This window comes from Lolium rigidum, chromosome 2 (genome assembly GCF_022539505.1).
Source record: "Lolium rigidum isolate FL_2022 chromosome 2, APGP_CSIRO_Lrig_0.1, whole genome shotgun sequence".
Taxonomy (NCBI): Eukaryota; Viridiplantae; Streptophyta; class Magnoliopsida; order Poales; family Poaceae; genus Lolium; species Lolium rigidum.
This window is the reverse complement of record NC_061509.1, coordinates 51,358,865-51,371,380: the sequence shown is the minus strand read 5'-3', so window position 1 is coordinate 51,371,380 and position 12,516 is coordinate 51,358,865. Positions and strand designations below refer to the sequence as shown.

The following is a 12,516-nucleotide window of genomic DNA, read 5'->3' as shown; positions in this document are numbered from 1 at the left end:
TTAATCTTATTCTTAGTGGGTTTCCAGGCCGAATTTCTTATTTTAATCTTGTCAGCAGGAATTCCAAAATATAAAATATAAAACAGGAAGATTCAATATCAAGCAGGAGCTCTTACACTCATCTAGCTATGAACAGTCCAAACAGCAATACAAAAGAAGTATCAAATCAAAAGGACAACTGTACCAATAAAAAAGTGGAATCTCTGTTTCAAAGAAGGTGCAATGAAATGTTTGATTCAGTTCAGAAATGCAAGCAGTAATACAGAGCCATAGATAGTGCTGAATGGCAGAGAGGAAAGTGCAGGGAATAAACAAAAGTAATTGAATAGGTACATTTCAGAAGCTCTTATGCATGGCGAAGAAAACTAAGTACCTATGAAAATAAAAACAGAAGCAAGCATTTGGCGAATGCTACATATACCCCAGTTTGCCGGTGTCTCAAAATAAAAATGTCTTTTCTTTCTCATCTTCAAGATGTCATTACTAGACAATACCATCTAGGGGCCAAAATAGGGAAATATGAATACCTTGTCCACATTTCATTAAACACCTTGGAGTTGATGGTGCACCTTATTGCTCTCAATCAAAGAAGGAGGCCATGCCATGATGTAGGGATAGATATGGCTGTCAAATCTTTTCTGAAAGATGGTATCAACCTCCGATGTCTCCATGCACAGAGACAGGAACCAACAAGGATAAAGCGGATCTTCGAAAGTCTCGTTGGTAGAGAAGTACACATATCCACCGACAATGGCCACAACCCTTAGTTCACCATGTTCCTCGAGTGTACCATTAGTGAACTCGACGATCCTCTCCAACGGGAACCTCTTGTCGAACACCCACATCTTGGTGCCGTCAATATCGGCTCTCCAGACCCAGACAAAAAGATCAAACTCAAGCGCGCAGACAATGCAGAGCTCCCCATCCTTGTTCTCGCCAACCCTGAACATGAAATCCCGGCCTACCAAGGCTGGCGGCAGGTCCATCTGAGAGAATTTTAGAGTGGCGGTGTTCAGCACGAAGATGTAGGCTTCGTTGGCGTGTATCGAGTAGACAAACCCACTCACCATCGTGCCAACCTTAAGCCAGTGCTGGTCGTCGGGATGTGGCGTCACGGGCTCCGACCACGGGAAGATCTGCCATTGTCGGATATCTGATGAGAAGACTGCGGCGCGCGCCCGTGATTCGTCGTGGCAGGTGTAGACCAGACGCAGCGGCTGGGCAGTGTCTTCGGAGGAGGAGAGGATGTGGGATTCGAGGTAGGTGGCGTCGCCGTGGCTGTGGTCGAAGAGCTGGTCGGGCTGATGGGGGATGAGATCCAGGGCCCGTTTGAAAGGGCGAATTGCTCCGAGCTGAAGTTTTGGAGGAGGACGTAGCCGTCACAGCAGTCTTCAATGGCAGCCGAAACCCGTACGCGTCCTCGCCCAGAAAACAAGGAGCGTCCCAAGCCGAGCGCGCGATCTACGGCTACGCGGGGCCCCGCAGTGCGTCCCAAGCCCCGTCTGCAGGCGCACGATCTGCGTTACGCGGCTTCTTTTCCAACTCCCACGACAATCTGCGCACAGCACCCTCGCGCATGCCTCCCTCTCTTCCCTCGCGCTTCCATGGAATGTCTTCATGTCCGGCGTCATGTCCAGCTTCATGTTCAGCTTCACGTCCAGCTGCTCCTCTTCTCCTCGTGCGATGCTTGCTCCCTCTTCATACCTTATCATACATAAGTAATAGGACGTATGTAGTATAAAGTTCTCATCGATCAAAGTATCACTTAGGAACAAGCTCACCTGTTGTTTGAGTAGCTTCGCACGAGCTCTTGTAATGGGTACAATCCTGACTTCATTAGAATTAAGCTTTACAGCAGTATCATCTTCATCTTGCAATGACGGAGGTAGTACTGTAGTAGAGATGTCCTCAACAGTATGCTTACGTTGCAGGGAAGGTCGACACCTAGTACAAAATCACCTACTTCTCACGCGATGACAATGTCCACGATTGGGACTTTCTTCAATTTCTCTTACAATCCAAAACCGAAAATCATATATGTGGTAACAACCCTAGTCATGGTCCGGTCCACCAACAAGGATATCACCATCTGATTTCTCATGGTGGAAGCTCCCACCTTGGATGACCTGCTCGGGGCCGAGGTTGGTGGGGTGGATCGAGGAGGGGAGGGGGAGATGACATACTTCGAGTTGTGAGGCGCCGGTCTCCATGGTACGACGAGTTGCACGCCCGCGAACCCCGGTAGAGCCATGTCTTCATCGATGGTATGGAGAAGACTGGGTATTCCCCCCTTAAACGGTATGGATGACATCGTGAGGTACTAGGCTGTCGTGTGTAGTGTAGATTAACGCCACGGTTGCATGGCGCACTATGCATGGGAATGGTGGTGTGACCTCGGGCGAATGAACCCCCCCCTCCCAAATTGAATGTTCTTTTATTAATCAAGGAATGCACAATATCAGAACGAAATACGGAAACATAAAGGAGCCACGGGAGGGAATATGCCAAATGGTACGCAATTGATCTACAAGAACAGGGTAAACCTGATGATCCAATGATATGTCTTTCAACAACTCGCTGACTCTGGCTGTTCGAACACATCGTGCAGCTGCTTCGGTCCTGGCCACTACAACTCTCCTCGTGGTTTACAGTACATCTGGCAATAATGGTTTCGCCATGTACTGTTGATGCCATGGCCATGGTGGTTCATCTCGCTCTGTGGCTTTTGTGGTGGCAGACTTGTAATGGGGTTAATTACTCCACTCCTGTGGCTGTTGTGATGGCAAAGGTGACTGCTTCTGCAGCAGCTGCTGCTCTCCTTGGATACATTTCTCAGCGAGCGGGAGAGAATCACCTTGCCACGCCCAAACCACATCCTTAAGTGCAGGCCTTATTTCCTCTTTCATCAGTTGTTTATACTCTATAGTGTCTCCATGGGTCTTTCGGAACTCAACTAATAGGAAATAAGGCGCAAGCTCAGAAACCTCTGCGCGAAACTCAACAAATCCTTTCATTCCTTCCTTTTGTACTCCGAATTTTAAAACACCGTTTTTTGCCTTCATAATTTTAAGCTTCAGTCGCTTGGCCAGTTCATTCAGCTTGGTAAATATAGTCTCTGCTGGCTGCCTAGTTGTGAATGTGTCATTCCTCTGGTCATACTTCTCTTCCAACAAATTGGATAAGTCAAATCCCGCTGAAAGAGAAATCAGGTCAAAAGCATTCAAGTTTGTGAGGCGCGATGACGCTTGGCTAACCATTGAATTACTGCATTCTGTCAAGTCGGAGGCTTTGTTTTGACCTTTGTAAACATTGTCTGTTGTTTCATGTTTCATCTTCAGTCTGTTTACATCAGTGTGTTTTCTGAACCAAGCGCTTCTCATTACCTTTGAGGCTGAAGCTCTAGCAATTGGATCTGGATCAAGAATCAAAGATAGTAACTCCTTCAGCTCAGCTGACAAAGGACGAGGACATCTATATTCAGCGCTGGAGATCTTCATATACATATTTATAAGATTTGTGTCCTGGAAAGGAAGGTAACCAGCCAACATCACTAACAGAATTACTCCACATGACCATATGTCAGCCTTTGCACCGTCATAGCCTTTCTTGCTAAGCATTTCAGGAGCTTCAAAAGCTGAGGTTCCACAGGTGGTATGGAGAAGGCCATCATGTCTTTTGGGCTCAGCTAGGGCACTTATACCAAAACCGGAGACTTTCAGATTGCCATCATAATCCAAAAGTAGGTTTTCTGGCTTCATGTCACCATGATAAACACCTCGGCTGTGGCAATAGCCCACAGCACTGATCAACTGGTAGAAGTAACCCCTCGCGACACCCTCACTAAACTTTCCCTCCGATATTTTCTTCAACAGCTCGCCACCTCCAGCATACTCCAAAACCAGATACATCTTGCTCTTGCTAGCCATTACCTTGGAAAGACGCACAACGTTTGGATGACTTATCTTTCTCACTATTGAAACCTCCATTTCTTTCTGCACCATTAGCCCAACCCTCGAGAGCGTATCCTTATCAATCACCTTTATTGCAACACCTATTCCAGAGTTACAATCCCGAGCATAATATACCTTGGAGAGGTTCCCTTGGCCTAAGTGCCTTACTAATACATAACTTCCCTGCAAAATTGTTCTCGTGTCCTGTGTATAACAGAAAATTTAGTTAACCAGATATATATGAGGTAAGATGTACTCCACCCGTCCCGTAATATAAGCTGTTATTAGAACCAGCATAGGTTGTAATTAGTTGTAGCACCATCTTATATTACAGAGCGGAGGGAATAGTTAGGAAGTCAGAAAGAAACTCTAAACTCTGAAGAGCTCTTGAGATCACATCAGCACTCCTAAAAGAGATCCACAATGTATTTATTTTCATAAATATAGTATGCAGTTGTTTATTACTTTAGCACTTTGTAATTTTTTGGACATCACAAAGTTGCAAGAGTGCATGAATACTAAACATTTATGTGATTTTTTTGCGAAAAAAATATATATTAAGCTACAGGAGAAGCCTCCTGTAGGCAGCAAGCAAAAACATCCTCAGGACCAAAGTTTTAAATAGCCGGCTTATAGCCTGGCTATAGCCCGGCTATAGCCTTTCGGGAGACCTGCCGCTGCGGCTATGCCAGTTGTAGGCTAAATGAGAAAAAACCGCTAATAGCCGGCTATAGCCCTATTTAGCCTCAAATTTAGCCGCTAAACCTCCCGCATTTTGAATTTCTCTTCTCTTTTCTTTTTTATTTCTTGTTTTCCAAATTTGCATTCAATATAATTAGATAAAACTTGTGAATTGAATAATTGAATATTTTTTTGCCTTGAATAGTTGAGTAAGTTGTATCACAAATCGTATTTGAGTCATAAGTTTCCTATCTTTTGGTAATATATGACTAAAATATTCTAATTTTTTGAAAAAAGGCTAAATGGAATAGCCCGCTATAACCCGGCTATAGCCTTTTATAGCCTCCAAAAAAATCGCGGCTAAATGAGATAGCCCGCTATTTTAAACTATGCTCAGGACCAGTCTACATTTTGAGCAATCGATCTGCTCCTATTTGCTAACAAATGACTAGCACAATTTTGGTTCCTATTGGCTGCTACCAGCTTGTACCTAGGATCTAACTGCAAAAATTGTTTGATTTCTTGCACCGTATGACTGAAACTTGATTTATGTGATTATTTCAGAATGTATTGAAATATGCAAAAGCACCTTTTGAAATCATGTTTTTAAGAGTACACATGAGCATGGTAGAGTTTTAGCCATTTGCTTCCGTGTTTCTCATTTGGAAATCAGCAGTTATGGTTTTACAAGTAGGCTTAGGGGAGAACTCACGTGATAGCTTATATCTCCCGGTGCTTTAGTTGTCCATTGGTGCAGCTCACTGTGTAACTTTTCTTCCTGTTCAATAATCAACAAAACAGCACCTCATCGATCGGCTAGGAACAAAAGATGTACAAAAGATCTTAAAAATGAGTGGTGCAGTTGGTGAACTTACCTGCGGAAGTGATAGACTACTCCCACTAGCTTCGATCAAGCCGCCCCTACTTTCTGTTTCATCAAGCCTATCGATTATGCGTTGTGTAACTGGTCTCTTTGCTGGGTTATTATCAATGCACTCTATTCCTATCTGGGCGCATACTCTTATTTGCTCCATATGTATCTCTTGCCGTGATTTCTGAAGCCTACCCCTCCAGATATCAAGTACCTGCAAAATTACAATTGTGAGTTATGAAAATAGGAACATCTTTTCAGATGAAAAATTATTAAATTAGTGTGCGTAGTAGTATTAATACATAGAAACCTCATGCATGGTGTTAACTCACCATACAACATCAATTCAGAAAACAAACAACAAAAATCTCTAACAAGTTAATAGCTATATGAGGTTTTTTTTTCCTACAGATAATAGCTATATGAGCATGAATTTTATACCTTATAATTTTCTCGCTATAAAAAATTAAAAACAACAGCAAAATTCTGACAAGTTCAATGTGCCACCACGTTTTTTAGTCAGATACAAGACCCTCAAAGAGTGTATATATAGGTAAAATCAAAATAAGTAGAATGTTGTTTCCCAAAAAAGTAGATCTTTGCCTACAAAAATAGTTATATGACCATGCATTCCATACCTTTTAATTTTGGGATTTCTATTTTCGTGCCCTCAAGTCCTTAGTTGTACTCAGTTTTCCCCAGCTCCTTAGTTTTTCCTCAGTTTTCCCCAAGCCCTTGTCTGAACCCGCAGAAGGAGCTCGGACGGAAGGAATCCGTTAAGTTGACCGTTCCGTGCTGACGAGTGGGGTCCTGTCGTTTGTGGGGTCGCGTCGTGTGGGACCGCGTCGTGTGGGGCTGGTAGGAAGGGACCGCGTGGGACATGACCAGACCGTGTTTGTGGGGCCGTAGCGTGTGGGGCCGTAGCGTGTGGGGCCGTAGCGTGTGGAGCCGTGTGGGTCCGGGACGGGGGCACGAGTGGTTTCTGTCTCTTTCGCCCAGATTAGCAGTTTTCAATGTACCTTTTTCCTCTCTCTCGCTCGATCTCATTCATATTTGATAGCTCAAATTGGTAGCAAATCTAGAGCAGCTTCTCCTTCTGTTTTTTAACGCCATTCATTTCTTTATGCCTTCGTTTTTACCCAATCAGGTAGGAAATCTAGGGCACAAATCCAGAGAGAAAATATAGGATAAGCTGCATACAGCAACCAACATAGCATAGATATATTCAGGACAGATCCAAAAGTAGTACCGATAGATCCAACATAAGCTACATTTTACATGAATTTAAGCTGCTCTACAGATAGAGCAATCACATACAGAGAGTGCAGTAGGCACGTTCAACGCCTCCAGGTAGCGCGTGTGACTCGCTTGGAGGTTGCGCAGGTGAATCCCAAGTGCTTTGTGTTTGGCCATGTACGCATGCACGTTCACGGTCCTTCCAACTCTAGCGCCACATCCGCCAATGGATTCAGCATGGTTCACCGGGGAGTTGAAGTCGGTGGCGCGGAGCTTCTCGTTGCGAAGGGGCACTTGTAAATGCCTCGAGCAAAGGGGCCATCGTAATGGCCGGACTGCAGCCTCCTGAGGACGTGACGAGTCTTGGTGTGGAAGAACTCATCGTCGCTGTCGACATCGCTGCTCTGCACCTGTCACGTAGCACCAAAGATCGTGCAAAAAACACGGAGTCAATTGCAACGATGATGGAACAGAGAGTGAACAAAAAATCATGCATGATAATATGGGCTCGAAAAAAGAGGTAGCCTCAGTTACATTGGACACACTTATATCCAGAATTTGAGTAAGTAAACCAAAGATCATGCACAACAAATTTGTACACACCAATTGTTTACTGACCAAACCCTGAATCAATTTATGCCCAAATATTCATCATCATCGGCACAAATCTTAAACAAAAGCAAATCACAAACACTAATAAAGCAAGATCTAACACAAAAGGATCGAACTAGGAACAGACGAACAAGTAATAACGCAAGATCTAACACAAAAGGATTGAACTAGGAACAGACGAACAAGTAATAACGCAAGATCTAACAAAAAAGGATTGAACTAGGAACGGACGAACAAGTACTAACGCAAGATCTAACACAAAAGGATTGAACTAGGAACAGACGAACCGTAATAACGCTAGATCTAACACAAAATGATTGAAATGAGATAAGAACAAGGGAACAAAGGGTTACCTCCGGCTCGTTGTCGACGATGGTGGTGTCGTAGGGGTTCTCCGGCGCGTCGTACCGCACCGGTTCGTACGGGTCCCAATCGACGGGGGACTGGACGGTGGCGGCGGCCGATGCGCCGGCTGCTACGTTGGAAGCAGCGACAGGGGCCTGGACGGGGGCGGCGGCCGATGCGCCGGCTGCTACGTTGGAAGCAGCGACAGGGGCCTGGACGGGGGCGGCGGCCGATGCGCCGGCTGCTACGTTGGAAGCAGCGACAGGGGCCTGGACGGGGGCGGCGGCTGATGTGCCGACAATGGGCATCTCATTCTTCTCCATCGCCGGCGGTTTTCTTCGGGGTTTTTTCTTCGGTTGTGGAGAAGATGATGGGACAGGAGAGGCGGTTGCGGTGAGCCGGTGAGAACGTGCGTCGAGGGAGAGAAAGAGGGGCTCTATAAAGACGAAGGTGGCGTGTACCGCAACACGCGTCCGCTATGCACGGCTGCAGCGTGCACCGCTACACGAGTCTAACCCCGGGACGTTTGGTGTACTCGGTTATAACCTCGGGCCTTATACGTAAATTTTATCCGTACTCAGTTTTCCCCTCGAGGACTTAGACCGGCAAGTGCAATATACTCAGTTTTACCCTCAAGTAGCTGGTCAACAGAGAGTCAACAAATGAGATTAACATAGCTAATTGAGTCATTTCATGCGCAAAAAATCCAAAAAAATAAAAACATAGTGGCAACTACTCATGGAGTCTTCCTACGCAACCTGCCACCTAGAAAACCTTAACAAACATATATAAATCAAGTTTTACCACAAATTGCCACTTCTCGAATCACTAGTGTAGCTATGAAGATGCATTGTTTTCCACCCAAACCCCTTTGCAAAACATCTTTCCCAAAACATAGTTTGTCTAAATGATGCCATAATTGTCACACTCATGTATATTTGAATTGCAAATAATTTGATGTAGCCCAATATGAATTATATTGTACAAAACACACATTTTTCATTTTGTAATTCTTTTGTTCGAATCCCTTAGTCTATTTACTATTTATGTGCCCTTGGATTCTTAGTACTACTCAGTTTTGCCCTCAAGTACTGTCACAAATGCTCCGAGAAGCCCAAACTTATCCCGATTGGTTGAGCCGTTGTCACACGGATCGACTCCACGAACCGTTGATCCACTGATCTAACGGGCAGTATACCCCTATCCGTCTCTTCGTGGCAACCTCTCTCTCTCTCTCTCTCTTCGTGGCCACCCATCTCTCTCTCTCTCTCTGTTGGTGGAGAATGCAATAACGAGTTTGCCACTTAATATAGTTTGGGATATAGTATTGGTATAAACATGAGGCATACATATTTGCGGATTTCGGTGATTGCATTATTTGTAACCCCTCTAACAATTATCAACTATCTTGAGCTGTCCTTTTCTTTTAGGGAATATAGTTTGGGATATAGTATTGGTATTTTGAAACGGACTAAAAGTGGTATAATTTTGGTATAAACATGAGGCATACATATTTGCGGATTTCGGCGATTGCATTATTTGTCACCCCTCTAACAATTATCAACTATCTTTAGTTGTCCTTTTCTTTTAGGGAATATAGTTTGGGATATAGTATTGGTATTTTGAAACGGCCTTAAAGTGGTATAATTTTGGTATAAACATGAGGCATACATATTTGCGGATTTCGGCGATTGCATTATTTGTCACCCCTCTAACAATTATCAACTATCTTGAGCTGTCCTTTTATTTTAGGGAATATAGTTTGGGATACAGTATTGGTATTTTGAAACGGCCTAAAAGTGGTATAATTTTGGTATAAACATGAGGCATACATATTTGCGGATTTCGGTGATTGCATTATTTGTCACCCCTCTAACAATTATCAACTATCTTGAGCTGTCCTTTTTTTTAGGGAATATAGTTTGGGATATAGTATTGGTATTTTGAAATATCCTAAAAGTGGTATAATTTTGGTATAAACATGAGGCATACATATTTGCGGATTTCGGTGATTGCATTATTTGTCACCCCTCTAACAATTATCAACTATCTTTAGCTTTCCTTTTCTTTTAGGGAATATAGTTGGTAATTTCGGTGAATGCACACACTAACTTTGAAAACAACTACAAGTACATGTAACTGAATAATGGATTGGGATCCCTAATGGATTTGTAACAAGGTATCCCTTGTAACAACTTCTAGCGCCTGGTGAGCAATGATAAGAATCCGATCGTAATTATAAAACAAAAAAAACAACCAGCCATCAGATTAGCTTGCTTCTTCAACTCGATCAGCTGCCTTAATCGCTTGTTCATTTTCTTCAGTTCTCCCTTCACTTCCACCAGTTCTGCATTGGGAGCATTAGGCATAATCGGAAGGTCCCTAATCGGAACGGCTCCTCTCTCCGCCGCATTCTCTACAGCAAGTCCCCCCTCCCGAATTGCGCCCCCCAATAGCGCCAATTGATTCCTGCAACTGAAGCCTCTGAACGTACACATCGATCCACTCGAAATGCCTGTATTTCTTCAAGATCTGAAAACAACAACGTGAACCCTAAATCCCAAATTCGAGGGAATACCAAGAAAATCGAGAGAAAACAGAGAAATTGGAGCGAGATATAACCTTATCCCCCTCTCTATATGGCAAGCTCTCGCATGCAACGAACTCACGTCCACGGTTGCCGTTCTCGTCCGTCTTACAGATCGACCGCTTCAGAGGCTCCTGGCGTGGGCAGTCAGGGCATCTTGTCAAAGGCACGGGTCCATACTGCGGCCATGAAGAACGGGAGGTCGAAGAGAAACTCTGCATCACCCGCGTGCCGGAGAAGGGCTGCCGCTGGCGGAGAAGAAGAACAATGGGGCGCGGAGAAAGAAAGGGGAAGCAATGGCACGGGCACGGGCGCGGGGCTAGCTCGGGCTCCCATTTTGCAACGGTCACCTGGGTAAGCTGTGGGTCCGGCGCGCTCACGTGGACAAGTTGTGGGTCCCACGATGATCTGGATAAGTGGAGACGTGTCCACTGCGGGGCACCAACAGCGGCCTCACTTGCCAGCACCAACCAACGTCAACTAAACGGGATTCCTTCCGTCCAAGCTCTTTCTGCGGGTTATAGACAAGAAGTTGGGGAAAACTGAGTACAACTAAGGACCCGAGGGCACGAAAATAGAAATCCCTTTAATTTTTGTTTCACTGCATTTCTATAATGGTGGTAAGTGTCATCAAAGTCTGCGTTCATTTTTTGCTTTTTGCACATATTACTTTGATTCCCCTGGGAATAAATGGCGCTTCGTCCGCTCCTAGCTATTGCACTACTAGATGTGCTTTCAAGAATGATACTAAAAAAGGCACACATCGCTCTTGTGTGTTCTCGAGAATGAATGACATCACACAATGTCTACGAAGGAAATACTGTAATACCAAGTATAAAAGCGTAGTATGGTAACATCTAGACTTTATCTTGGAATGATAACATAAATTGGTCTTACATCTTCAACATCATGATATCCCTTTTTTCCCGTCATCATTTCTATGATTATAACGCCAAGACTATAAATGTCTAACTTGAATGTAATTTGTCCATTGAGAAACTCCGGTGCCATGTATCCCCTGCATTAAATATATCAAGTTTGATCAATCAATGAGAAATGGAACATGATATGAATCCTGCCTAATCGAGAACAAAAGATAATTCAGCTTCCATGAGGCATAGATAACTCACAAAGTTCCAAACAATTTTGAGGTAAAAGTTTGGCTTTGTTTTTCACCAAAGCGTCTCGATAGACCGAAATCGGCAATTTTTGGAACCATCATATCATCCAACAATATATTGGTAGGCTTAAGATCCAAGTGTACAATATGCTGCTTCACATGGAGATAATGTAAGCCTTTGCAGATTCCTTTGATAATTTCGTAGCACTTTCTCCACTCAAGTACACAAAATGCTCCTATAATGGGGTTATAAAAAAGAGGGGTTCAACATCCAAGATATTTTCCTAGATAGTGCAAGAAATAGTAAGTAATTTGTAATGCTGCTTTTTTAATTGTAAATTCTCTTTTCAACCATACCGTGCTACAACTGAGGGATGACACAATATATGTTTTATCAAGAGAAAGTGAAATAAAATTTCAAAGCAAAATGAAAGAAAGATGGAAACATATGTACGTGCTATGATCCTACCAGTGATATACTTATCAAGACTCCCTCTGGGTAGATACTCAAAGCAGAGCAATCTTTGTCGTTCATCAGCCATAACAAACTTTCCCTCATACATTGCCTCTATGCTTCGTGTGTGAGAACAATATCCTAGAAAGCGCACTATATTTTTGTGCTTCGCACCCATTAGACAATCAACCTCTTCATTAAAACGTTTCTCCTTAACATCAAACGTTTCGAATAGCTTCTTCACAGCGACCATTCCAGTTCCCAGCGTTCCCTACAGTGGCAAGATGACTGGTCAACGTCGATCCAAGTTTTCCAATCATCTACCATGATTTTTTATCCGAATTATCTATCATTAAGATTGAGGCAGTTGCGAAAAATGTACCTTATAAACAGCTGAAAACCCACCACTGCCAATCTGCATATCATATGAGAAACCACCCGTGATGTCTTCAAGAAGTGATAAAGGCAAATCCACCGGCTCTGCACTTGCATCAAGTAGCATGCGCTCCAGGACATCGTGTTTAGCATTAGTTTTGTGATCCATTTGCTAGTTTTACTGTTACCCCAATACCTTTTAAGCAAGGGCAATCACATTATTATCAGGCAACCAGAACTAACTCCACAGTAATCAAGTGCACGTTTCTCAAAAGGAAAAAAAAC

The 12,516-nt window shown here is 43.7% G+C and overlaps 1 protein-coding gene and 1 pseudogene across 1 annotated transcript; both read right to left on the bottom strand.

Annotated features, from left to right (window-relative positions):
• Positions 1-542: 542 nt before the first annotated feature.
• LOC124689725 lies at positions 543-1,643 on the bottom strand (annotated as a pseudogene).
• Positions 1,644-2,750: 1,107 nt separating this feature from the next.
• Positions 2,751-12,122, bottom strand: LOC124689724 (CBL-interacting protein kinase 26-like). The gene is made up of 5 exons (XM_047223206.1): positions 11,872-12,122; positions 11,413-11,638; positions 11,180-11,300; positions 5,417-5,716; positions 2,751-4,154 (listed from the first exon to the last, which is right to left on the bottom strand). Exons 1-5 carry the CDS (start codon positions 12,107-12,109, stop codon positions 2,751-2,753), a joined length of 2,289 nt encoding a protein of 762 aa, XP_047079162.1. The 5' UTR covers positions 12,110-12,122.
• Between the last annotated feature and the right edge of the window lie 394 nt (positions 12,123-12,516).

Coding starts and splice junctions, on each gene's coding strand:
- LOC124689724 (XM_047223206.1), bottom strand. CDS start 12,109: ATGGTCGCTGTGAAGAAGCTATTCGAAACGTTTGATGTTAAGGAGAAA. Junction 11,639..11,871: donor TCTTGATAAGTATATCACTG/GTAGGATCATAG, acceptor ACCCCATTATAG/GAGCATTTTGTGTACTTGAG. Junction 5,717..11,179: donor GATATCATGATGTTGAAGAT/GTAAGACCAATT, acceptor GTAATTTTGCAG/GTACTTGATATCTGGAGGGG.